This window comes from Ictalurus punctatus, chromosome 12 (genome assembly GCF_001660625.3).
Source record: "Ictalurus punctatus breed USDA103 chromosome 12, Coco_2.0, whole genome shotgun sequence".
In the NCBI taxonomy this organism is placed as follows: domain Eukaryota; kingdom Metazoa; phylum Chordata; class Actinopteri; order Siluriformes; family Ictaluridae; genus Ictalurus; species Ictalurus punctatus.
Window position 1 is genome coordinate 9,486,211 of NC_030427.2, and position 27,500 is coordinate 9,513,710.

General features: G+C 42.0%; 2 protein-coding genes across 2 annotated transcripts in view; both read right to left on the minus strand.

The window, feature by feature from the left end:
- Positions 1-14,054, minus strand: part of LOC108273115 (E3 ubiquitin-protein ligase SMURF2) — an 87,143-nt gene extending 73,089 nt beyond the window's left edge. Inside the window, exon 1 of the mRNA XM_047158865.2 lies at positions 13,536-14,054. Within this exon, the coding sequence (XP_047014821.2) occupies positions 13,536-13,587 (52 nt within the window). The 5' untranslated portion in view covers positions 13,588-14,054. The remainder of the gene's footprint in view (positions 1-13,535) is intronic.
- Positions 14,055-15,822: 1,768 nt separating this feature from the next.
- LOC108273116 (importin subunit alpha-1) overlaps positions 15,823-27,500 on the minus strand; it is a 12,005-nt gene continuing 327 nt past the window's right edge. Inside the window, exons 2-11 of the mRNA XM_017482145.2 lie at positions 27,323-27,400; positions 27,097-27,231; positions 24,038-24,126; positions 22,746-23,014; positions 22,579-22,673; positions 21,233-21,496; positions 19,920-20,153; positions 17,669-17,851; positions 16,653-16,802; positions 15,823-16,069 (exon numbers count right to left, since the gene is read on the minus strand). Coding sequence (XP_017337634.1) covers positions 15,980-16,069; positions 16,653-16,802; positions 17,669-17,851; positions 19,920-20,153; positions 21,233-21,496; positions 22,579-22,673; positions 22,746-23,014; positions 24,038-24,126; positions 27,097-27,231; positions 27,323-27,400 — 1,587 coding nt within the window. The 3' untranslated portion in view covers positions 15,823-15,979. The remainder of the gene's footprint in view (positions 16,070-16,652; positions 16,803-17,668; positions 17,852-19,919; positions 20,154-21,232; positions 21,497-22,578; positions 22,674-22,745; positions 23,015-24,037; positions 24,127-27,096; positions 27,232-27,322; positions 27,401-27,500) is intronic.

Here is a 27,500-nt window from a genome sequence, read left to right on the forward strand (position 1 = left end):
CTCAGCTTCACATCAGGCCACACAACCCCACCCTGTCGTTGATCATTTTCCTATAACTGCACGCCCCGTAGTGTTTTCTTTCTTACTTAACCACAGCCAATCACATCTAACCCACTGTAGGAAAGTCTCTCTTTCTTTCTCGGTCACCCACGCCGTCCGTCCCTTCTTTCTCTTTCCCCAACTCTCTCACTCTGACATGATTTTTCCCGCAGCCTGAGCAGCTCAGGAAGCTCAGATTACCGCGAGACATTAAAACCAACAAACCTCCTGCAGAGAATGTTCAGGTCGCAGCCAAAACACACGCTCGGGAAGTGTGCGTGCGAGACGGCGCGTTCGAGCGGGGGACGGACAGACGGCGCTGTGTCCTCTTAAATTCCTCGGAGTCATCCGTCCTCGGGTCCTGCTCTAAACAGTCAGCTGTAATAGGTTTAAGAGCTTTAAAAGGTTTTCAGCATGTCAGCGAGACTATAATGCTCTAATTCAGCACTTCAGGACGAGTCTTAAAGGCTCGGCCTCGAGCTTTCCGAGTGCTGCGTGTCTGAATCAACACCGTCTGAAAATAGTGCATCGCTTATTCACACCTTGGCAAGGTCAACACCTAAATCCATGCATGTCCATGAAACAGGACACTTTCAAACACACCCAATGTGTGTGAAGTAGGAATTGAACAATCGTGGCTTTCTAAGCTTCCCCCCCCTCCCAGTCAGGGTGCAGGGTATAAAATGTTTGGAAGGAATGATTTGGTAAACAAAACGAAAAAGAAAAATGTACGGCAACATTTTGGTTGCTGTAAATGTTCAAATTTTGCTTCTGTAGTTTTGCACTGAGGTGGGTAATATCACCCCGGGTCAAGCCTGAGCTCAGTTTACAGACTGTGTGGACTTTGGCATGATCTCCCCATGTCCATACGGGCTTCCTTCCTGTTCTCAAGTTTCCTCCCATCTTCCAACAACACACCAGTAGGGGGACTGGCTATGCTAAATTGCCCCTAGGTGTTAAACAGTGTGCGGTGCCCTGATGGACTTGTAACCCTGTCCAGGGTGTATTCCCGCCCCACTTAAGCATAAAGTATACTACACTTTTTACGCGTACGCTAGATACAGCGCTCGGTACCCGTGACCCGCAAATTTCATCATCAGCAGACTACGCGTGTCCTGTAGCGTACTTTGTCGCACGTTTAATTCTTTTGCACTCTTTAGTTGTTCCACTAGGTGGCAACAGTGACCCAGGGCTGTTGAATCTCAAGGTAGTTGAAGAAAAAAGAAAAAAAACGGAAGAGACAGAAAGTACCCGCATTTCTATGATTCTAGCCTTAAAGATTTGTATATCTGTGCTAATCGTGGTGAGAGACTGCCCAAGCATCCTTCCTCGTTGTCGTCCTTCGTAATAAAAGACTCACCTCTGTGCCGATTCTTGTAGGTCAGTAAAGTGCATGTGTCGACCGCCTAAACTCCCGCCCAGAACTTGTCACTTCCTGTACGCCTGGCTAAAGGAAGACGTGACTTTAGGTAATCGCTATAGCCGGGTTTTCGAAGATGAAGCAATGGCGGGAAAATCCACGGGGAAAGGATTTTTCCTACGATTCTGCAAGTAAGAAATCACACCTGCAAAAGTAGAACGGTGCTCGGAAAAGGTTCCGAATAAATACACAGATGTTTCTGCTTAAATGCAGGGTTTACTTTTATTTATACTCTAGGCTTCATATAAGCAGAGTAGCCATCTCCAGAGTAACAGCTCCAGAGTCCTTGGTTTGATCGTGACTCAGAACTGCACCTAGGTATGAAGGTGTGTGTGTGTGTGTGTGTGTGTATGCGTGCATGTGTATGTATATGGTGCCTTGTGCTTGATTAGCATCCCATTCCATGCTGTATTCCCACCTCAGGTCCAGTATTCCTAGGATAGGCTCCAGATCCACCACCACCCTGACCCCCCTAAAGCACCTACCGAAGACGAACGAATAAACGAGGGAACGAATATTCTATATTCACATCTTTTATCTTTAATCGCTTCCTCCAACCTCTTTTGGATCCTCTTAGCTGTAATGTTCAGATTTTCTGCAACTCTGATCGTGTTAGTCATGTAACCACGATCGTTGTTGCCGACAGTCTACAGGATTTTGTTGTTGTTTCTAAATGTAGCGGTACAGATTGTGTAGGTTGTCGCGTGCGTGTCTTTCCTAACTTGTTACCAAAGCCGGGGGGGGGGGGGGGGGGGGGGGGGGTTGGGGCACGGGGACGGACGACCGAAGCAAACAAAATTGTTTACCGTGTGAAAACCTCTTCAAATATTCCGACATGTTCTTTCCATATTGCTCATCTCTAGACACAACACTCTCTGCAATATGAAAGATAAATCTCAACGCACAAACAAACCACAAGCACACAAAAGCAGACGCACAGACGAAACGGCACGGACTCAGACGGCAGAAAGCAGTCCGTGTTCAGACGTGATTTTGCAGAAGTTGTGTAAAAGTTCAACCGTGCAGCAGTGGGGCAATAGGTATAGGAAGACGTGCAGAATTTCAGTGTCTGCTCTAAGTTTCTAAGACACAGACGTGTGTGTGTGTGTGTGTGTTGTGCATGTGTGTGTGTGGTGTTCTGCTGGTTTCCAGTGGAAGTGGTGAGACAGGAAGTGCGATACGTGATCGCTGTGAGGAGACGAGATGCAGCCACGCTGCCGTCTGAGACGCTTCCGGTGCGGATGATGGGGACAAAGGTCAAAGGTCAAAGGGGGGCAAACCAAGGGACAACTCTGCAGGCTTCTGTGCATACGCGGGTGCACTTCAAAGCAAAAAAGAGAGCGCTACATTGTCAGGAATTGCGCAGTGGAAACAAGTATGTACGGGTATTTAATAAAGCTGTCCATGTGACGTGTGTTCACTCGCGAGCACAAGCCGTTCCCTCAGCTTACATCAAACCGAACAAGACTTTAATAGTGATTGTTTGGACCAAAACAATATTTCCAAAATTTTTTCTTTAAATGTTTAGTCAAACATTTTTGTACTTTAAAAAAAGAAAAGAAAAGAAAAGAAAGAAAAAAAAAAAAAAAAAAAAAAAAAAAAAAAGAGAGAACCTTTAAACATCACGGCCGTGTAAATCAACACTCACTCACCTTAACACTAGTAAACAGTTTTATCAAATTTCATGTGTAACTTTTCAGCTGAAAAAAAAAAAAAAAGTTATATATTTTTTCTATTTTCTTTAATAATAAAGATAACAGGGATCGAAATCACATCAGCAAGCCTGCCTGAGATACAAAACAGTTTCAAAATAATAAAATTCTCGATAAACAAATACTTCTCTACAATTTCTTTGGTAATAAAGAGACAGTCGAAAGTTTTGACGCACACTAATCATGAACATGAAGGTCATTCCTTGCCAATATTGATGGGGCTTTCAATCATTTCTTTGAACTTTTCTTTTTCTGGGGCAGAAAAACAAAACATCTTGAATAAAAAAAAAAAAAAAAAAAAAAACATTTTAAAAAGAATTTGATACACAAGTTTTAATTCATTTGGGGTTTTCTGTAATCGACACAGCACCAAAATTACACATAAATGTCAAAAAATACACATACAAACACTTCAGTGGTGCTGAAAGTTCCAAAACGTCCTCTAATTTGCCATGACCGACGCCTCTTAATTTCCTGTTAGTGATCATGACTGACTACAGCTGGAGCGTCTCTGTGCCAGCATATAAAGGGTTTGTTTGACAGCACTTCGATGGATTGACCGACACGCAGTACTATAGTGTAGAAAAAGTCCAAGGAGCACAGTGCGGATCTGAAAAGGGAATTTGTCAGGAATGTCTCTCGGAGACATTTCTAAACAATTGCGGCATCCCGAGATCATCAGTTCAAACAACTGTACGCGAGTACAAGTTATCGGGAGGTGTAGCCACTTTGCCAAGGTCTGGAAGAAGACCCAAACCGTCACCCTCAGCTGAGAAGAACTTGGCTGGGATGGTCAGGAAAAACCCAGGAACCACCGAGACTACGGGCCTGCCATGAACTCGAAGCGGCTGGAACATCAGTGTCACCGTCTACAGTCGAGCGAGTTTTACATTACCGTGGACTGAAAGGCTGCCGTCCAAGAAAGGAGCCCCTGCTCCAAAATCGGCACCTTCGAGCCTATGTAAAGTAAGCGGCTGACCATACGAACAAAGGAAAAGCCTTCTGGAGGAAGGTTTTATGGTCAGATGAGAAAAAGATTGAGTCGTTTGGCTACAACGACCAGAGGAGTAAAGGTGAGGCAGACACTGTACCAGCTGTTAAGCATGGTGGTGGTAGCATTACGCTCTGGGGATGTTTCGCTGCCAGTGGAACTGGTGCACCGCACAACGTGGATGGAATCATGAAGAAGGAGGCCTACCGTACGATTATCCAACATAATCTCAAACCATCAGCCAGACGGTCAAAACTTGGCATTCCAAACGTGGGCGTTCCAGCACGACCATGACCCCGAAGCAGGTTGTGGAATGGATAAAGCATTAAGCTTTTGGAATGGCCTTCCCAAACTCCTGATCTCAACCCTATCGGAAATTTGTGGACTGTGCTTAAAAGTCAGGGCCAGGAAACAAACGAACGTCATTGAACTTTACCAGTTCTGCCAAGAAGAGTGGTCACATATCAGTAGCTGGTCGATGGCCACCAAAAGCGTCCGCTCCAGGTGAAACCTCAAGTAAATATTAGGTGTGCTGAATGTATATTTTTGACCCTGTATGTGTAATTTTGACCTTGCGTTGAAAGAAATGAATGAAAACTTGTGAACCAAACGCTTGTTTTTGTGCGTTATTATTTCCGCCCCAGAAAAAGAACAGTTCGAAGGAATTACCGAAAGCCCAATATTGCCGTGACATTCGTGTTCATGAGTTGCGTGTGCAAACCTCCGGCCGCGACCGTATTATATACACCTGAGCAGAAAGAGAAAACATCTAAAACAAGTGCGATCCAGAAATGCGAAACGGGTTTTACGGCAGCCGTGTGTGGATAGAAAGCTCACGGTTTATTTTCGTCATGGAAAGAGACGCCTTTTTGTTTAGGATGTGCGTACAAGCGTCACTCGTTACCGCCAGGTGTGAGAACAGAAGACGCCGTGCCCGCACGCGAGGCTGAAAGTCGGCGCAGAGGAAATCGTAAGGCGTGTGTTGTCGCTTCAACAGTCTGCACAGTCTAAGCCGCTTTCCCAAAGACTCGTCGGAAGAAATTGTGTTTTTCCTGTCGACTGCTGTTCTGTTTTACAAAAGGAGCAACATGATGACATCATCAAAACTGCACTAGCCAAACACACACAGTCATGGAGAGCTTGAAACACACACTCGCTAAAGCATCATTTATTCCAAAGAGGACTTTCCGTCACCCTTTATACCATCTTTATCCACATGCCAACTTTTACACCTCGGTCAAGTGGAACAATTTTTTATTTTTTTCCCTTCTTTGAAATGAGGCAGAGCAGAGCTTCCAGAGGAACGGGCAATTCTAAAAGCGTGAAGCTTTTCTTCTCATGCGTGTGTGAAGAGACGTGCAGTGAACATTTCAAACTGGCCTTTACTGGCTTCATTCGCTCTAGGACGTTTTTATTTCAGAAAAAGTATCCGTCAACTTTTACCCCGTCTTGTGTTTATCCAAAACGCAAACGGTGATGCTTCGGTCAAGTGGGAAGACATTTTTTTTTGTTTGTTTTTCGAGTAAATGAGAATCTCATATGTTTGCAGACAGGATGTGGGAAAAGGTCTCTGGCTCCAGGCAAAAAAAATGATATCTTAAATTATGAGATTATTAAGCCTATTAATATTATTAATGGGGTTTTTTGTTTGTTTGTTTGTTTGTTTTTAAACCAATTTCAAAACATGAAGGAAATAAAAAGGAGGATTATATGTTTTATGTAATTTTCCCCCTCTCAATCTGTTGGGTTTACAAGAACTACCAATCAATCAGGATACAAGTGCTTCCTTCGAGACATGTGAAGCCAGCAAACTGCATCTTTACAGACTGCTGCGTCACGGGGCAGCGTAACACACGCGCGCGATCCGCCCTCCTCCAAACACATGAGCTGATATACACACACATGACTGGCTAGTGTCACGGTGATTGACAGGAGAGAGAGAGGGAGAGAGAGAGAGAGAGAGAGAGAGAGAGAGTATATCATTCATCCCACCCAGACAACACAGTCAATTTTGCTTGTTTGTCTCCCAGCCTCGGACGGATGCATCAGGATCCAAACTCGCGATTTTCTGACAAGATTTTTTCTTTTGTCCAATCTTTTTTCCCCTCTTTGATCCAAATGCAAAACATTAAACACTGTTACAAAACTTTTTTTTTTTTTTCCCCTCGAATAAAATGAGATCAGCTCGCATGTTTGCCAACAGGCCACAAGAAAAGGTCTGTGGTTCACTGCAAAAAAAAAAAAAAAAAAAAAAATTATATATATATATATATATATATATATATATATATATATATATATATATATATATATATATATATATATCCATCTGAAATAAATGCTAATTTATCTTTTTTTTTATGATGATGTGATTATATAACAAATATATTTGGGGGTTGGGTTTATATAGCGCTCTTATACACAGAGGAAATTCCAAAGATATCTTCAGAGATGTTTTATTTCTTAAAACATCAATCGTAAGAAGACCATATAAGTGAATTTCCCCGTTTTAATTCCCTGACTGATGATTTGTTCTTAAGGCTAATTTCAGACCATTAAAATGCTCATTTCAGGCGTTATTCATTTTTAACATTGAATTTTTCTCCGTCTTATTCAATTGGCAGATAATTTTGCAACAAATACTATCCATCAATAGAGTAAGAGTTTCACAGCTGCTTAAAATGAGTAAAAGTGTTTTTTATATATATATATACACACACACACACACACACACACACACACACACACACACACACACACAGGACTGTGCAAAAGTTTTAGGCACATGCAAAGAAATGCTGTAGAGCAAAGATGCCTTCAAATAATGAAATTAAATGTTTCTACATTAAAAATACCGTAAAGAGTATATATATATATATATATTTGGTGTGGCAATAAAATGAAAATAAAATAGTAGTCTTAGGTAGAATGAGTGCAGTTTCATGAGGAAGTGAGCTGTAAGTGTTATCGAGCATCTCGCAGAACCAGTCACGGTTCTTCTGGAGACTCTGACTGTCGCACTTCTTATTTTTGCAGCAAAACCCAGCGGCCTTCACTGTGGGTTTTTATTTATTTATTTATTTTTATGTGAAAAGTGCTTTCTGATGTAATACGCTGCTTTCTTTAATGATGTACAAACGTTTTTTTTCTTTTCCCCGCAACCTTTAATTTTGAGCTAGAAAACTAATGTTTGGAATCTAAAATATATATATATATATATATATATATATATATATATATATATATATATATATATATATATATATATATATATATATATATATAATATATATATATATTTTAGATATATATATATATATATATATATATATATATATATATATATATATATATATATATATATATATATATATATATATATATATATTGTACTGACAATAATTTAGAAGTCATAAAATACAAATAAATAAATAAATAAATAAAAAATCTATGGACAGTGAATCTCACTTCTTTCTGGAAAAGAACACTTGAAAGAAGCAACATTTATATAAAGAAAACAAGCTTGAAATTAGTGCGAAAGATATTCTAGAAATAAGCTTAGTAACCTTCCATTTGTTGAACTTATAAGCCGTGTTCTGTTTATCCAAACACAAGGTTTTACACTTGGGGGGAGGGGGCAAAATTTTTTTGCACCTTGCTTTGTTGAATGCAGGATTTTTTTTGTAAACGTTTTTTTCCACGTGTGTGTGTGTGTGTGTGTGTGTGTGTGTGTGTGTGTGTGTGTGTGTGTGTGTGCGCAAGCATGAACACACTGAGGTCACTGTCCTGCCATGGATTAAACATTACATTAGAGGATGTCTGCAGTAACTTGCTAATATGGAAATGAGTACAAGACCTCTGAAAGTGAGTGGACCTAAGCGGGGCTTTCTCAGGCAAATAGCCTTCTGTTTCACTGAGGAAACGAATTTGCCTAGAGACAGTGAGGAAACATGATAAAACAAAAAGTGCAGGGAATCAGGCCGTTTCTGAGAACGCAGAACTAGCGGTGTGATTTTCCACTTCCTTCAAATGTACAGGTGACGGAACATGATAAGGAGATCTCCAGCTAGGACTAGCGATGTATAGACTTACAACCATCACTCAGAGACCTAAAGTAGCGACCTGCACAAGGGGATGATATATCGAAACTTCGTCACACAGAGCGACACGTCTCACCATCTGCGTCCAGTCTGAGGCTCCATCTGATACCTTCTGCACGCTTTGCCACAACTTTCAGGAACTTGAAGGTTGTGATCTGATTGGTTCTCCATGTTACTGTGCGCTGGTTTTCAGGGGGAAAACATTTGGAAAACTGCGACGGGACTGCAAAACACTCACATAATCCTAAATTCATCACCGGTAGATACCTCATAGTTAGTGGCGAGTAAAACGAGATCATCTCACGTTTGATTACAGGTTATGGGAAAAGTCTGTGGTTCACGGCAAACAAACAAACAAAAAAACAAATAAATAAATAAATACATACACCTCAAAAATGTAGAATATTGTGGAATATTTAGTAATTTAATTCAAAAAGTGGACCCTTCATATTTTATAGATTCAATACACATAGTGAAATATTTCAAGCCTTTTCTTTGTTTAAATCTTGATTACGGTTTACGTCTCAGGGAAATAAAAAAATGCAGTATCTGAAAGTATTCGGATAAAGAATTTATAATACAGGAATGTCGACCTTCTGAAAAGTATGTTCATTTATTCACTCGACACTCGGTCTGGACTTTAATCCTTTTGCATGAATTTCTGCATCGATGCGGCGTGGCATGGAGGCGATCAGCCTGAGGCACTGCTGAGGTGTTCTGGGAGTCCAGGTCGCTTTGATAGCGGACTTCGGCTGGTCTGTATTGTCGGGTCTGGCGTCTCTCAGAGATTCTCTACGGGGTTCGGGTCAGGCGAGTCGGCTGGACGATCAAGCACAGTAACACCACGGTCAGTAAACCAGTTACTAGTAGTTTGGGCGCTGTGGGCAGGTTCGAGTCCTGCTGGAAAAGGAAATCAGCGTCTCCATAAAGCTCGTCAGCATATGGACGCATGAAGTTCTCTAAAATCTCCTGGTAGACGCTGCATCGACTCTCGACTTGAGAAAACACACTGGACCGACACCAGCAGATGACATGGCAACCCAAATCATCACTGACTGTGGAAACTCCACACTGGACTTCAAGCAGCTCGGATTCTGTTCCTCTCCACTCTTCCTCCAGACTCTGGAACCTTGATTTCCAGATGAAATGCAACATTTACTTTCATCTTCCCTGTGATTGTGGTCGTGTACTGAACCAGACTGAGAGATTAAAGGCTCAGGAAACCTCTGCAGGTGTTCTGAGTTAATTATCTGATTAGAGATCTTCTCAGCTCGACATTTCTGCATTATAAATTCTTTAGTCGGATATTTTAAGAGACTGGATTTTTGATTTCCATGAGCTGGAAGCCACTAAATCCGTGACCATGATATGCAGTGTCGTAGCGTTCCTCTCTAATTCGGTTCAAATTAGTTACTGCCAAAAACCTGCTCACGGCAGCTGCGAACGTATTCTGTATTTAAATATGATGAACAATGGGAACGTTGGAACAACAGGAACTGTTGTACATCATAAAAAATGATATGGCCTGTCTAATGGTGTGGTGAAAATCAGAGTACAGGTTTTTTTATTATTATTATTATTATTATTATTTTACATTTTGCCATAAAAAGAAAGCGCTGACAGCAAAAATCAGCATTAAAAAAGCCATATTAAATCAGTACGCTAAAACGTACTGATTATGTTCTTTAATGTAGTAATCGAAGCCTGCTCCACTGTACTGAATAGTCATAAGCAGGTATTTGGACGGACTGAAATCTGTGATACTGGACATTGGGGTAAAAGGTGAGCGAGGATTTTTGACTTTAAGGGTGTTGTGTGGGATTGGGAGTGTAGCCTGCCAGCTCCACCAACAAGCCCTGATCAGTACACACACACACTCTATTGATACTTGGTATAGAGAGGCTTTTCAGCAGCACAGTGCGAGAGAAGGTTACTGATCCTCGAGGAAGCAGGACGAGCCTCACCAGTACTCACACGCTAATACTCGCATGCACAGCTTCAGCCTGAAAGAGACAAATACTCATTCATGACTTTGAGCATGAGTGCAAAATCATTACTGACAGACAAACCGACAGAGAGATATTTGTTAGATAGATATCAAATAGTGAGTGCGTTAGACAGACAGACAAATAAGATCGACAAAGATAAAAGATAGATGTGTCAGATAGACGGATGGATGGATGTTTTCTAGCTCTGTAGTTAGACACACACACAGAAAGATGGATGTTGCCAGATAGAAAAAAATGAGATCGATCACAGAAATATTCAAAGATGTATAGATGAGACAGTTAGATACATGGACAGATAGACAGACGCATGGCCAGATAAATAGATTAAAAATATATATCTACATTGCAGGTAATATTCAGACGGACGGACAGAAAGACAGACATGCCGAGAAATAAATAGACGGCTAGACAGACAGACAGACAGACAGACAGACAATCAGACGGTGCATTTTCGCATTGGCAGACTGATAATGTAATGATGGAGAGATAATATGTAATATCAGTCAGCAGAAATGGCTTCCTATAACACTTCCTGTTACACAGTGCTCTAATCAGCTGTGGCTTTTACTGCTGTTAATAACTGAGCAGTACCGGCAATAAATGATGATGAATCATCACGCCTAGGCAAATAGGAACGTTTTAAGGAAGGAAAAACGTTGGACTTTGTTCTACTTTTAAAAGCTCTTAAAGTACGCAACAGTAAGGATTTCTAGTCAAGATGTCATTTAAAAAAAAAAAAAAAGAAAAGGAAAAAAAAGAGACAGTTGGTGGCGTTTGGCTAAAAGTGATAGGAAAAAAGCACAATACTTGACCTGTAGCTTCCTCTCATTAAAGAAGCTTCCAGCGACCCCAATTTAGCAGCAGGCTGATTCAGAAAGGCGCGCACACACATTTATAGTTAATGATTCATTTGTGTTTGTGTCAGGAGATCGACCCGTGCCAAAGGAAGCAGACAGAGAAGGGCGTAAAGAAGACCTCACAGCTGCTGTGCTGTTTTTTTGCAGTGTTAAAGTGCACCTCTTATGGTTTTTCAGATATTCCCTTTCATGTCGCGTGTACATTGAGCCGTTTGTGAATGTAAAAAGTCTGCAACGTTTCAAAAATCAAAGCGCACGACAAACTGACTTCCAAAAGAAGGAACTGATTCTGAACAGCTGAAACGAGTCGTTAGTGATTCCAGACTTACTTCCTGTACTAACCTACGTAAGTCTGTAACAAAAAGCCCTGCTTCTGGACTACATCGGCTGCTCGCGAACAGACGTTATGCTAGTGGGCGTTTCCTTTGACACACACTGATAGCGGTAGACCGATCACAACAGACTGGGACATCTGACCAATCAGAGCAGAGTATGCTCTCTGAAAGGAGGAGTTTAGAATGAATCTTTCAGAACGAATCATTTAACGAGTCGTTTGTGACACTGGGGGAAAAAAGTACTGCTGCAAGTTAAATTATGAGCACATTGAAGTGTTTTGTTTTGGGTTTTTTTTTTTTTTTTTTACCTTGGATGCATGTAAATCTATTGTACGAGACCTCTACAACTAAATTAGGCACGTTTCAAATCCATATTAGGTGCGCTTTAACCCTCAACTCTCATTAACTCCATTGCAATGGAGTAGAAAACGATGCATCGCTGAGAGACAAATATCATGCTTGCCACAAATGGAATAATCAGACATGAGAGATAAATGTTAATTCCTCTAGTGGTCACTCAGTGCCAAGTGACCAGATGGTTTTAAGTTTAAATCCCACGACTGACACAGACCAACTGTTTGGCTTCAATACAAACTCTTAGCTCTCAACTGATTGGATTCTCATAAATCACTTGGGATAAAAGCATCTGCCAAAAAGCTACACAAAGAAACAATTACAACAAAACGGCATTTAAGAGGAAAAGAGAGGAAAGAGAAAGAGAGGATGAAAGAAAGGAAAACTGCTGCTTTTTTTTTTTTTTCAAAAAAAGAAAAAAGTAAAGGATATTTACTTCTAGTTCCTTATTAAATGAACCATGGTCTTCTGCAGAATGACAGAAGCGTCAGATTGTTTGAAATCATCTCTAATTATGTTGCAACCCGTTTCATTCATTCATTTTCTGTAACTGCTTTACCCTGGTCAGGGTGGCACTGGATCTATAGCTTATCCCGAGGGTGGGGAACACAGCCTGGATGAGATGCCAGTCCTCAGGGCCAATTTAGAATTGACAATCCACCTACCAGAATGTTTTTTTTTTTTGGGGGGGGGGGGGGGGGGGTGTTTGAGAGGAAACCATCCATTTTCCATACCACTTACGGTCACGGGGGAGCCTGGAGCCTATCCCAGGGGACTCGGGACACAACTCACACACGACGGACAACGTAGAGATGCCAATCAGCCTACGATGCATGTCTTAGGGAGGAAACTGGAGTACTCGGAGGAAACCCGCGAAGCACGGGGAGAACATGCAAACAACGCACACAGGGCGGAAGCTGTTCCTAGCGTACGCGTAAAAAGCGAAGCATACGTTCTACTTAAGCCACCGTGACCCCTGGGAGGAAACCGGAGAACCTGGAAATCCTACACGGACATGATGAGAACATGCGCAGAAACGCCACACGGACAGGATCGCTCACCCGTTGTTCCACTCATCTATTATTATTATTATTATTATTATTATTATTATTATTAAGTGTATATGGAAGACCCACGTACGAGTGTGATGGTACAAGGCTGACCCTTTTTATTTATTTACTTACTTATTTCTTTGCATTACAGTTGCCGGACAGTTCCGAATACTCACGGGATCTGGTCTAGGACACGACGGTAGTGAGTTAAAATGACGATTCGTTAACTCTCCAAGTTAAACGCAGGGCAATAATAAAGCGCTGGGGTGACAATTAGGGTGGCAGGATTTTAAGTTCAGGGTGGCAGCTGCCACCCCAAAGTGCCACTCGTGTAGCCACGCCCCTGGATACCACGTAGCACACCATAACAACAGCTAACCAGCTAAAACTGAGAACAGTGATGTAATTCCTGACCTCTGTTTTAGGATGAACACGACAGACAAAAAACGTCTAATTAGCAATTAAATAAAGTAAAAGCTGGCACAATTTTCTGGTGCTTTAAGTTACTTTAAAAAGTTCTGTAAAAGTGTTATTCAGGGGATGTTTACTTTAGCAGCGTGTAAGGCTAAACGGTGTTCTGGGCTACATTCTATAGTGACGGTTTTGTAAATAAACGAGGTGTGTTTATATGAATTCGACAAAAGTGTAAACATTTGATGAACTTACCTGTGAGCCGCAGTTTCACCGGACCATTTCTCCTCGCCCCTGGATTAGACATTCCCTTTATATTCCAGTTTGGCGTTTATTCCTGGCTATTTTCTACTCACTAATTTACCTGCCTACAAAACAAAACAACACGACTTTCCCTAGAAGCTTATTTGTTGTTGTTGTTGTTTACACTTCAATAACAGCGAGTGAATCCACGGAGAACGCGGCATTACTGTCTCCGGATGGGTTTTTAAACACATGAAACATTCAAATCAAACTTTGAGAAAAATCCGCATCCACGTTACACATCACTGTTTATACAAATTAAAAATAAAAAAAAGAGTTAAAAACAAGACCAGCCTGGAAAACCCTGAACCTCGTGGACGTGTTATTTAATCCCGCTCCATGGGAAATCACCGCTGTTCTTGGACAAACCAGTTTATTTTCGGTCGGATTGAAAGTTGTGGGCAGCCAAAAAAGCTATTTAACCCGGGGCGGGATTCCAAATAGACGTGTAGGGCACTACGTGTGAAGGCGAGCACACTATTATATCGTACTAAACACAGTGCGCGCGTGTAGGAAGTACCGAGACATTTAGGCTACGCCCCGTTTATGTCTACAAAATGACCGACAGCGACATCGCATGGACAAACTGAGAAACGACAGCTACTGATAGTTTGGAAATGTAGCTCAGAAATGAATTTAGGCAGGCACGATCATGTTACTGCTGGTAACACGAAAAGCGTTTTTATATGATGATTTTGTACAAATAAATAAGTAAAATATGAGAACTTGGTGTGTAGGATTCATTAAATCTATGTTCGTTTATTTATTCATCTTCCGCTTTTTCCTGGGCAGGGTCGCAGTGGATCCGGAAACCTATCCGGTGAGAATGCACCCTAAATGGGACGTGTTCACACACTCACACCTAGGGGTGTGGATTTTAGCATATCCAATAGACCTTACAGCATGTTTTTGGGAGGCGATCCAACGTGGCCACCCCAAAATATATCTTCATCCATCCATCCATCTTCTGTACCGCTTATCCCTTTCAGGGTCACGGGGAACCTGGAGCCTATCCCAGGGAGCATGGGGCACGAGGCGGGGAACACCCTGGACAGGGTGCCAACCCATCGCAGGGCACAATCACACACACACTCACACACCCATTCATACACTACGGACACTTTGGACACGCCAATCAGCCTACCATGCATGTCTTTGGACTGGGGGAGGAAACCGGAGTACCCGGAGGAAACCCCCGCAGCACGGAGAGAACACGCAAACTCCGCACACACAGGGCCACGGTGGGAATCGAACCCCCGACCCTGGAGGTGTGAGGCGAACGCGCTAACCACTAAATATCTTCATCCATGAAAATCAAAATAGTAAGCATTTAAAGGGATAGTTCACCCAAAAACCTCGTTTCAAACCTGTAAGACTTTTGTTCGTCTTCGGAACACAAATTAAGACACTTTTAACGAGTCCTGGGTGATTTCTGTCCCTCCGTTTACAGAACCATGTAACCAAAACTTTCACGATCCAAACAGTTCATAAAGGCATCGTAGAAGTAATCCGTGCGACTCCACTGGTTAAATGTTTTGCCTTGTGTGTGCAAAGAAAACTAAAATGAATCTTTATTCACAAAATATCTTCACTTCCGCATACCGTCGATCTCCGACGGGTGTTCATGAGAGAACCTCGGTGCATGCGTGTTGTTGATGACGCGAGAGACAAACAAAAAAAAATGTCTTGCCTAAAAAGCTTGTTCTATGTGTGCAACGTCGGTATTTCTCTGCTGTAAACGGTGCGGCGCTTCTGGGTCCCGGTGTACAAGCTCAGCACAACACGCATGCGTCGCGGTTCTCTCGTGAACGCGTATCGGGGATCTATGCGGAAGTGAAGACATTTTGTGAATAAAGACTTCATTTGAGTTTTTTTTGCGCACACAAAGCATTCGTACCCAATTCATAAAATCGGGGTTTAACCACTGGAGTCACATGGATTACTTTCACGATGCCTCCATGAACGGTTTCGGTTACTTGGACTGTAAACGGAGGGACAGAAATCTCCCAGGGTTCATTAAAAACGTCCTCATTTGTGTTCCCGAGACGAACGAAAGTATTAAGGGTTTTAGAACGACACGAGGGTGAGTAACTGATGACAGCTGATGAAATTTTCATTTTTGCACGGACGATACCTTTAAGGCACTTGGGCTTATTAGAGTGCTCGGATATTTCGCCTGGGACGACTGTATTTTATTTTAAAATTCTTATCCACTCATACGTCAGTAGACCACAGAATATTGTACATGTGAAAAATTTATTTACAAGGCTTAGTGTAAAACTAAAAAGAGCCTTTATATACATAGTTTTAAAAAAATCCTTATATGTATACACACACATAAGCATATATATATATAAAAGTAATTTAGAACGGAGTAGTGGTGGTGTAGGAGTATTTCAGAAATGAAAAGTGCTTTGGTTATCGGAAGTCTGGAAGGTGTAGCCATCAGTGGTTGCTTCAGGTGCGATGGATTCATCCTCTTCTCCCTGATGAAAAACGAAAAGAAAGCAGAAATTGTTCATCACAAATTATTAATGAACCGGTAATAGCAGGAGAATTATTATGATGATGATAGTAATAATTTATTATTATTATTATTATTAGCATTGACCAATCACGGTCATTCATTTTTCTGAATTCTGAAGGCCATCCTGTTATAATGGTGCCAGCGCACTACATATCGAATAGTGCCGTTATTCTGTATGGCACTTCAATTTTTAACTTTATTATTATTTTTAAAAAATAATATTCTGTGACACGTACAGCCTTCAGCATAGAAAGCGACTGTCCTCGCAGGCAGATGACTGCTCCTTTAACACCGGATTGCTTAGATATCAGGAGATCCTTTTTCTCACTGGCTATAGCGTTACTTATATAGTTCTGGAAATCCAGTTCTAAAAATATTCACACTAATGCATGTATATACAGCTATGTCCGACGGACCATCACCTTTAATTTCAAGATGCCTTCAGATTACAGCCTACAACCACTGACTCTAAATAACTGTTTTCTAAAAACGGCCTGCACTCGGAGAACAGAGAGATGCTCAGTGTTTCATTGCACACTTACGTCCCCTGAGAAGTATTTCTCTATGAGTTTGAGTGCAGCTTTGTAGATCATCTCGTTCTCGTGGGCCTGGAGTGCCTCGATCCTGTCCAGTCCTCCGCATTCCTCGATCATCAGACACAGCTTCTCCGTCTCGCCCATCTTATCTGCAGCCTGCAGGTCAGCACAGCGTAATGGGTTACTAACAGACCCGCGGTACGCACAGAAGTGACGACGTGATCCGTGTATAAAATTGCAATAACTCCTGCCGATTGTACGATCGGGAACCTGACCCATTGAGGTTCGCATTAATGAGTCTCGTAACGTAATGGTACACAAACCCAAGACGTTTTTTTTTTCCTGGATTTTAATGGATACTTCATTTCTTGTGTAAATGCCCCTGAAAAATCTAGGAATAAATTTGTTCACCACCATTAACAAAATAAAATCATTTCAACATAAAGTTTTGTCCTGATTTGATGCCAGTTTTTTTTTTTCTCCTCGAATTTCTCCCTAATTTAACCAGGGCCAATTCCCACTCACCAGGCAGCTCTTCCTGATCGTAAACCAGCGACCGACCTAGGAGGGGGAAGGCTATCACACACTTCCTCTGAACCAGCCAACTGCATCTTTTCGAACTAATGCTCAGGCTTCATCAGCAGATGGTGTAACACTCAGAGGAAAGTGCTACCCGCCCACTTTTGCATGCTTGAGCTCACGGATGCCCATGATTGGCTAGTTTCACTGTGATTCATAGAGAGAGAGTGTATGCCACCCCTCGTGATCTTTCCTGTCGCACCATTCAGGAGCCATGCCTCAGTGTTTGGACAGAATTCGTGATTTTGAATCATTCGTATTCATGTTCATCAGTCTTCTACCTAGAATTGAGCTTCCATATCCAAATGTAGATGTTCTGCATGAATGTAGGCAATTTGAACCAATATGTCCAAGTGACCGCCATAGAAACTAGAATGTACCAAATTCCTTCAGCCTAGTGATTCTGCATGATTAAACATGGCTTCCAGATGTCTCATGTTTACCATGAAAATATTCAGAATGGCATCCAGGATGACTAAGATGGTCTTGCTGTCCTTGGTCGACAGGAGGTTCAGGAGAGGTGGGAGCACTCCAGACTGAACCAAGTACGTGACCTGCTGCACCGTCCCCCCGCTGGTGTAGTTGGTGATGGCCCACACAGCCTCTTTCTGGGTCTTATAGTCTCCCTGTGACAAAAGAAACATGCTTAAACCTCAAAATTGACAACTGATATTTAAACCACAGTTAAATTCTAAAATCTGATCGGTCAAAACGTGCTGATGAATTTGCTCTAATTCAAATGATAGGTTTATATTAATGTGCAGTTCTAATACATTATCATTTTTATAGTGACAGCTCATACACAGGGACTTCTTGTCATGGATATGCTGGAACTAGCCCGGGACTACGATTCCCAGAAGCCACTGATACGTCACATGACTGGTTTCACCTGAATCACGTTTTTGGTTAATCAGCTTCACTATTTAAGTCACGTTTTGCACTTCAGAGCTCGTCTTGCGTTTGTCTAATGTTGTCTCATTTCTTTGTTCTTGTGTTTCTCTGCCTAGATTCCACGGTTCATGTTTTACGTGTTTAATAATTTGTGTTTGTACTTTCGTTTTTGTTCAATTAAATCTACACTTCCGGCCAACTCGCATCCCGTGTCGTGACACTTGTATAGTGAACGTTCCACATCTAATAATCCGAGTCTAATAATAAATGGATTAAAAAACTTAAATTTAAACATTTTTCTGTGTGGAGATGTTTATTTAATATCTATGAAAGGAGTCAGTGCTTTGTAACGATCAGTAAGTTTCCAGTACGTGAGTCACAGAGGAGTTCAGGCTTTCCAGTTCACCGTGATGCATTTTTTTTTTTTTTTTTTGTCTTAACTTCATTAACGTCAACAGAGAGTAAAAAAGATAGCTGCTATAACATATGTAATAACAGGAACTTGTCTTGCAGACGTTCCACAACATTAAATGTAATTATAAATAAAATGAAAGCTGCGAGCAGCATTTTCATGGACCAAGCACCCAGACTCGGTGGGTCATAACCATAGGCAAGGAATCAATTCAAGAATGATTTGTAGTTTCACGCATTTGTCAGTCCATTATGGGAGAACGGTTTTGAATATCAAAGTTTGTTTGATATCTTTTGTTTAGACAGATCTCAAGATGATGTGAGCCAAATTTGGTAAAGATTGGATAAGCTTTGAAGGCAGAGTAGCAAAAATGGCACTTAGATGGAAGCATTTGTGGCATGTTATTGTAACTTTTGACCAGTAAGTGGCGCTGTCACTAAATCTGTTGCATAGCCTCAGGGCATGGTCCTGAAGTTGCCTACCAAGACTTGTCTCAGGGTGCAAGGTCGTTGCTGTGATACAGCCTCACATCCTGTTTGGTGGATTCGTCATCAGATTTGTTTGCACAAATTCTTTTAAAACTTTTGTGATGCTTACTCTGAAGACACCGTGTGCCAAGTTTGGTGGTGATTGGACAAAATTTATAGGACTAGCGGGGAAAATAAGGTTTTGTCATCATAGGGTGCGTTGAACTCAACTCGACGCAGGGAATCCAGGATAGACACACGATTCAAATGTTATGACCGTAAATGGTTCAAATCTGACCCGATGGTGGCGCTAGAGCGTTGGCGGGACTTGGCCCAAAGTTGGTCAAAATGTTCCTAAGAACCTCGGCTAAAAGTGTGCCAAATTCCATGACTTTTTACCCAGAGGTCTTTATGGACAAAGACACGCTAGCCAGAAGAAGAAGAAGAAGAAAAAGCAGAATAATAATAAGAAGAAAGGGTAGAATAACAATAGGGTGCCTATGCACCTTCGGTGCTTGGCCCCCTAAAAAAAAAAAGCATTATCTATTGTTAATTAATAAATTCAAAATTGCAAATCACTGAACAAATGCTGCTGTATAAAAGGAATAAACACTTCAGGGACATGCTATTATAGGAAAACAATCCACTTCAGAGTCATAACTATATCACAGCACTCCATCGTGGATTATTTTACTATAACAGCATGCGCCGATATGTTTTATTCCTTACATGTTCACTATAAGGGAGCTCTATGTTAAAACGAACCTTTTCAAGCAATATTGTGGTTTTCACAGTTTTTCCTAAATATAGTCGCTGAGCTGAGACATGTTGGGTGTCTTCATTTTGATGTTTGCTACTTTATTTAGACACTGGCTCTATTAGGCAAGTAAAGGAAGCTAATATCCTGTAGTGAGTTTGTCTCACCTGCTGCAGGACCTCCACCAGCAGAGGCACCAGACCCGCGTCAACCACCTCCTGGATTTGCGTGTCTTTCCCAGCTGTAATGTTGGACAGCGTCCACGCCGCCTCCTTCTGGATGTTGTTCTTTGGGTGGCGCAGCAGACTGGGGAACACAGCCAGCGCCCCGGAGTTCAGAACCCTCTGAGTCTGCTCGTCCGTTCCGGTCACGATGTTCCCCAGTGCACGCAACGATGGAGTCTGTGAAATTAAACGACGCGAGAGCATCAGCATTATGAAGAGTTCATTGATGAACATTTTACTCGGCGTTCCTTTCTCTCGCACGCTGTTTGATTGATTGACGCGTACGTGTGGACTCGCGCTCATTCGGTGAAGTTTAACGGAGACTCGCTCGCTGTCCTGACGAGGCTTTATGTAAAACGGAAATACTGGCGTGAATTTCGAACTGTTACAGATAAGGATATAAAAGGTAAACATGCAATGTGCTGAAGAAAACATGTCTGGAACACATTAACCGGCCCACGCATCTGTCGCAGCATCCGACACGACGACTGGCGTCAATACACTTACGAGTTAATATGAAGCGCTTGACATAAAACACTCGCGTGTTTTGGACGACGTGGATCGTGCACTTTTCCCTCAGCAGCAGCTTTACAGTGTTTTATTCAGAGAAATGCGTTTTTCACCGTTGTGAAGTGACGTCACAGACGGGGGCGTTATCCACGGTGGTGTCACAGACACGACTAATCCATAATGAAATTCATTGTCGATTAATTTTAATGATCGATTATAATCGATTACTTGTTGCAGTCCTAATCTTGATTCTGCTGGTGGAATGTCACCCGTGGCATGAAAGGCCAATAGCACTACAAGTATGTAAGTAATCTTTATTTGTATAGCACTTTTCTAAACCTTAACCACAATCCTTCACATGACTTAGTAAAAGGTAAATGATAATAAAACCAGATAAAACAGGTACAATTACGATAAAGAAAACAAAGCTACTACCAAGCACTATTAATAGCAAGACTCTAAAAAAGGGTTTCTTCATCGTGCTCAATACATAAACTGCTTTAATTGCTAGATGTTTCTCCTTATTTTGTTCCTGCTATCCTTTGCTAATGTTTTAAATCAGTCACCCAAGAGGTATTGTCATGCATTTTGCAGTAATATATGAGTTCACACATGAGCCCTCTTGCCCCATTTCCAGGGAATTGTACTAGGTCTCGTCCGTATCAGCCTTCCCAGAATTTCTACTCGTTCACGTTTAATCCATTCCTCATCAAACTGCATGTCTGAAACAAGCTCGAGTTTCTCACCATGATGGTGATGTCTGAGCAGGCGAGCATCTGTACGAGTTGGGGCACCAGGCCAGCCTGCAGCACCACCTCGATGCGCTCGTTCGGGCCATCGGTGAGATAGGACACGGCCCAGCATGTGTCCGCAAGCACCTCGGGGTCGTTGTGTTCGAGGAGACGCAGCAGAGCCGGCAGCATCTGCTGCACCGCAGTCACGGGAGGAGCTGGGTTTTTATTCCGGCATAGATTGGACAGAGTCCACGCCACGTTCCTCAGGTAGCTCGTCTATAACCAGGGAGGAAGAGAGAGTTCAGAAATGACCCGGGGGTCTAAAACTAATATATATATATAAGGGCGGTGATCGATGTTTAACAGGCTCAGAGGCTTGGCAATTAAAACAGCTCAGAAGCTTTACTATAAAAATGAATACTAAAAAAAATCCTATCTGCGCATGTTCTCAAGTTCCACTAGTAACACAGACATCCTGACCCAATCAGATTTGAGAATTCAACATCACTGCGGTATAAAACGTATTTATCATTTACAACTGTTTTATAGGAAATATTTGATGTAGAGAGACATTCATTACTTGCTACATACATAAGCCTTGTAGCTGTAATGCACAACTACTGATGCAAATTTCAGATACCAAACATGCCTTGGCAGCGTAAAGCCACTTTTCCACCGCACGGTACGGTACAGCTCGACTCGGCCCGCGTCGCTTTTCTGCCGTCTCAACGTGGGTGCCATCATCCACATGTTGTATAATTGAAGCCCTGTACAAATACACGGTCAGGCCGCATTCCAAACGCCTGTCCTGTCCACTGAACACGGAGCCTATTGAGGACGTATAATAACGGCGTTCTAGACCCTATATAGTGCTCAATGTGTACGTAGATATGTTAAAATCTAAGACGGAAACCTTTGTTGTCATTTTATCTGTAATGACACAAACGATATATAATTTTCAATTAACAGAATATCACCATACGCAAAGTATGTATTCAATTTATTACATTTATATAAATCGCTTACACACATTTATTCGGGCACAACACAGAGCCACTCGTTGAGGAGAATCTTTACTCCGTCAGTGCCTGGCTCACATTTAGGATCAGCTCGAGTCACTTGGAACCTTGACTGAGATGGTACTAAAAAAAGTACCGAGTCGAAAGCCCCCCAAAAGGCGAGCCGAGTCGAGTCGAGCCGTACCGTGCAGTTTCATAAACAGTGCCATAAGTGACTACACGTGGAACAAGGATATATTTTTTTTTAAATGTCAATTAGATTTTGTTCCGAACCATTCCTGAGCTACCTCTACCCAGTATAGTTCCCCGTATAGTACCCATAGTGACAAAGGCACTTACAGTAAACATAGACAAGTTGGGAAGAGACAGGAGTGCGAGCAGGGGCTCGATGGCTCCGTGTTTGATGACTTTGTCCCTGTACGTCGAGCCATCACCTTAAAAGGAAAACAAACTCAGACTCAAACAGAAACCGCATCGGTGAAATGTTTACTGCTACGTCTTCTCACCAGCGATATTGCCGAGGGCCCAGATAGCTTGCTCGCTGATGTGAGGGTGAGGAGACGAGATGAGGCCGATGAAGGCTGGAATGGCTCCCGCCTCCACCACGGCCCGTGTTTGTTCTGAGGTGCCCGAGGCGATGTTGGTGAGAGCCCAGGCAGCCTCAAACTGGATGGGAGGACAGTGCGAGAGCGACAGGAACCTCACTAATGTAGTGATCAGACCTGCTTCCACGATCGAGTCGATAGGAGGGTGTTTTTCTCTTGACAGCAACTTCCTGTTGGGGTAAAACAGTATAGAACCTGCATAGAATTTATCCTGCCTTCTTAACATGTGTAGACCTGGTGACTCTCTAAACAGTACGAGTGAAAAAAAAGAAAAACAAGAGAAAAAAAACAGGAGTAGTGGTGATGAAAGAAGCACGAATGCCGCTGAGACAGAAGTCGGATGTAGTGTTAGTTTATTTAGCGATGCAAAACGGCTGATACGTGACGGAGAAGCATTGAGTTTTGACAACCACAAAAAAAGGAACCGGGAATCTAACCGCCTTATGTGCATCACCGCATGCAACTGTGTAATGTTCGGAACCGTCTCAGTCAGGAGGAAGTTTCAAAACAAAACGTGTGGTGCTTATGTGATCTTGTGCTCAAACCAAAACCACCACGTCTTGCTTAAAAGAGAGTGGCCTTAAAAAATTGGTGGAGTGCGTCCCAAATCACATACCTATGCACTATTCTGTGCCATTTTATGGTATAAATAGCGTGAGTAATGTGCTCACACTGAAAATTCCAACAAGAAGAAGTTCGCTTACTGAACGGAAAAAAGCCCAGAAACGACGTGTGGAATGTTGGGACACTTCATGCACTCAACGGTCGCAGCTTTGCTTACGTAGAGGAAGGGGGGAGGGGCTACCAGGCGCTGACGCTGTCTCAAATCTGCTCAAAATTTAAAAAAAAAAAATAAAGAGAGTGTGAAATCTTCAGTAAATGAATTTCTTCATTTTACTGTTTATGTTACCTCGAAACTCATTTTCGTCGACTTTGCTAAAGCTAGCGGCGTTGCATTATGTGCATCTGGCGTCGTCTGCCGTCGACTGGGAGACGGCTTATACTTCCGGTTAGTAAAAAGCCGTTAGTGTTCCGTTTGAGATGATACTACCCTTGTGAAATTCATACACTAGACAGTAGAGTACGTAGTGCATAGTGTGAGTGCGTAGTGTATAGTACGTCATTTGGGACACGACTGTAGCGTGAAAGAAGACTTCATATGACGTCCAGGTCCCGGATGCAGTGTCTCTTACCTCGCTGCCTGTGTGGCCTGCAACTGATGATCCAGACACTGACTGTTTACGCCACTGACGATCTCCTCCACACTCCAGTGCTGGAACGACTGCAGAGGGTAACAGAAATGATGTAAATCCTCATGTATACGTCTTAGGATTGTCCCAGCCTTCGGTGATAAAGAGGTGGTGTACGAGAACGGCATCTCATTTGAACGCTTTTAACGACGATGTTTCTCTATCATCCTGCTTGAATACTTAGTAGAGTCGCACTAATCCACTCTGTTATGTAAAGAAATACCTCGATTTCCTGTTACGTCGAGAATGAGACCAAATAAAACTTGTATGCTCACTATATGAACTGACATTTGGGATTGCTAATGTATTGTATTGTTAATGTAATGACGTATTTTATGCTATAAAGTGCACACATATGGTGTTGAGTAGCACGACACAAAACTTATGCATGAACAGAGGACACCAATTCTCATATAACACACCACCACTGTGTCTCTGATGTCTTTGATGGCAAAGGCAAACTGCAGTTTGGGAGCCAATACGAGCAGGCGGCTCTTGTTGTTTAGCTGACTCACTGAAAAGAGCCATCACCTCTGTTTATGCTTCACCTGATGTTTTGCACATGTGCCCTGAATGGCTTTATGGAACTCAGGACTATTTTAGCTGCAGCTCCTGCTTTCAGAGTTGCGAAATGTAGTGACTTTTTAGACCCCTTCAGCGACATTATTTCCAAAAAAGTGCCTAGCAACAACACTAGCGACTGTAGCGACTGTACTGCACTCTATACAGCGCTCCAGCTCACAGCACAGCTGCTGCTTAAATATAAGTTGAGAGAACAGGTTCGGTCGATGCACCACGAGTGGGTATAGTCTGACAGAGTTACAATTGAGTGAGCCGATGTTCCCAACAACAAATCATTGATTGACCACTGTTTCCCAAATGTCCAATCACTGTTTCTCGACAGTCAATCCCTTATCACCATTGTCCCCAATGTCCAATCACTGATCAACTTTATTTATTTCCCAATGTCCAATCACTGATCACCTTTATTTATTTCCCAATGTCCAATCACTGATCAACTTTATTTATTTCCCAATGTCCAATCACTGATCACCTTTACTTATTTCCCAATGTCCAATCACTGATCACCTTTATTTATTTCCCAATGTCCAATCACTGATCACCTTTATTTATTGCCCACTGTCCAATCACTGATCACCTTTATTTATTTCCCAAAGGCCAAGCACTGATCACCTTTATTTATTTACCAATGGCCAAGCACTGATCACCTTTATTTATTTACCAATGGCCAATCAGTGATCACCTTTATTTATTTCCCAAAGGCCAAGCACTGATAACCTTTATTTATTTTCCAATGGCCAATCACTGATCACCATTGTTTCCCAGCAATCAATCACTGATCACCATGTTCCCCAATGGCCAATCACTGATCACCACTGTTTCCCAGGAATCAATCACTGATCACCATTTTCAATCACTGATCACCATTTTCCCCAATGGCCAATCACTGATCACCACTGTTTCTCAACAATCAATCCCTGATCACTGTTGTCCCCAACAGCCAATCACTGATCAATACTGTTTCCCAACAACCAATCACTGATCCCCATTGTGTGTTCTGCCCACGCACTTCTTTGTCCTTTGTTTTTAAACCGTCTTCTTAGATATATTTACAGCAAACAAAAGTGAGATATTTCATCTGTAACCGTTTTCTTTGAGTCTATTTCCTGACTAATCACTACCACTTTCGCTTCCTTCTTGGTAGATATCATAATCTAGTATTTTGTAAGTATGTAAATATTTAGCTTCAATGAAAAAAATCAAATAAATAAACACTGTCAATTTTAGAGTAATTTACTGGGAACAGTGTTGCTTTGCAGCTTGATGCAGGATACAGCCAAGCTGAAGGTTATGGGTCTTGCTCACAGACGCAGTTTGGCGGTGCTGGGATTTGAACGCACAAACTTACGCAACACCTAAACCACTGAGCTACTACAACTAGCTACCACTGATTCACCCACATCCACCAGTGAATTAACTTGCTTTAAAAGATTGCTGTATTCTGAAAAGTGTCTGAGAATCAATATAAAAAGATTAACGTCACTTTGTACAACCTTCGGCCTGTATTTTTAAATAAACGCCTGACGGAAAGCGTTCTGACGCAGGCCGGAGCTGCTTACTTTTTTTCCTTTCTTTTTTGTCTACACAGGGGTTTGAGCGTTTTCAGATGTTTCAGTGGGGACGAGTAATTTCTGGAAAACGTTTGAGGAACGCCAGTGTAGACGTGCAAAACAAAAGCGCAGATTTCAGATACATCCTGATTACCGTGGACGCTATGGGTGCTGTGCTATAGCGTTGAAGGTCATGCGTTCAAATCCCAACGCCTCCTATCTGCCATGGAGTACTTATGCAAGATCCTTCAGCTCTGTTATGAACTGGAGGTTGATTTAAAAGAAACAAAAAGCATCAGCCAAATGAGCAACTGTACTGGATCATGTGTTATTTCCATTTATACTATGGAAGTTATTTATTTAAGTACTTTACTGTAAATATAGTCTACACTTGTTTATTGTGTATTTTTACAGCACTTTACTAGTAACCCCCGTTGCTGATAAGTTACATTGCTAAAACGTACAGTATTTTGTTTACATAGTGTTGTAGTACCACGAGTAAGTAAGTAATCTGTTGTTTTCTATCCTGATGAAACTCTTTTCTATTTTAAATTCCTGTATCTGTATATGCCAGTGGTTTTCAAAGTAGGGTGCCGCCAGGGGGCGCCTCAGCAATTTGGTGTGAAAAATAAATTCTCACTCTCAGACAGCCACACACACACAATCAATTCCTAGTGTAATGTAATGTAAAGATATAATTATTAATAAATATTTTTAATGTGCTTTCTTGCAAAAGGGGGGCCTTGGTGAAATGTTAATGCTATTTGGGGGGCCTTGCCCTAGAAAAGTTTGGGAACCCCTGCTATATGCACATTAGTTCATGGAGTGGACTTTCCCTGGGTAAAGACTGAGTAATATTGCCGATGTTACCTCTGAGTTATGGTTTGGATCCTGATCCTGAGCCTCCGGATCCAAACAGCTGACATTCCTCCTTTTTAAGATCTGCTCGTCTTTCTTCGCTTTCCGGAGCTCCACACTGACCTCCATCCTCCTCCTCCTCAGCTCCTGAGAGGGTGAGAAGAAACACCGTCGACACTCGGCTCGAATATAAACAGTGAGTGCTGCCTGCTGATAAGGAATCAAACACATCACCCACGCTGGCATCCTTTCCTTTATTTTTGAACTGGTTTAAACGGGAGACGCTGTCACTGGAGGCGGAGGAGGACATCTTCTCCTGTAGAAGGTACAAAAGCAAATGTTATTGTTACTGAGATGTTATAACACGGTAATGTGAACTGAACCTATTATACACGTACACTGTCTAAATCATTATT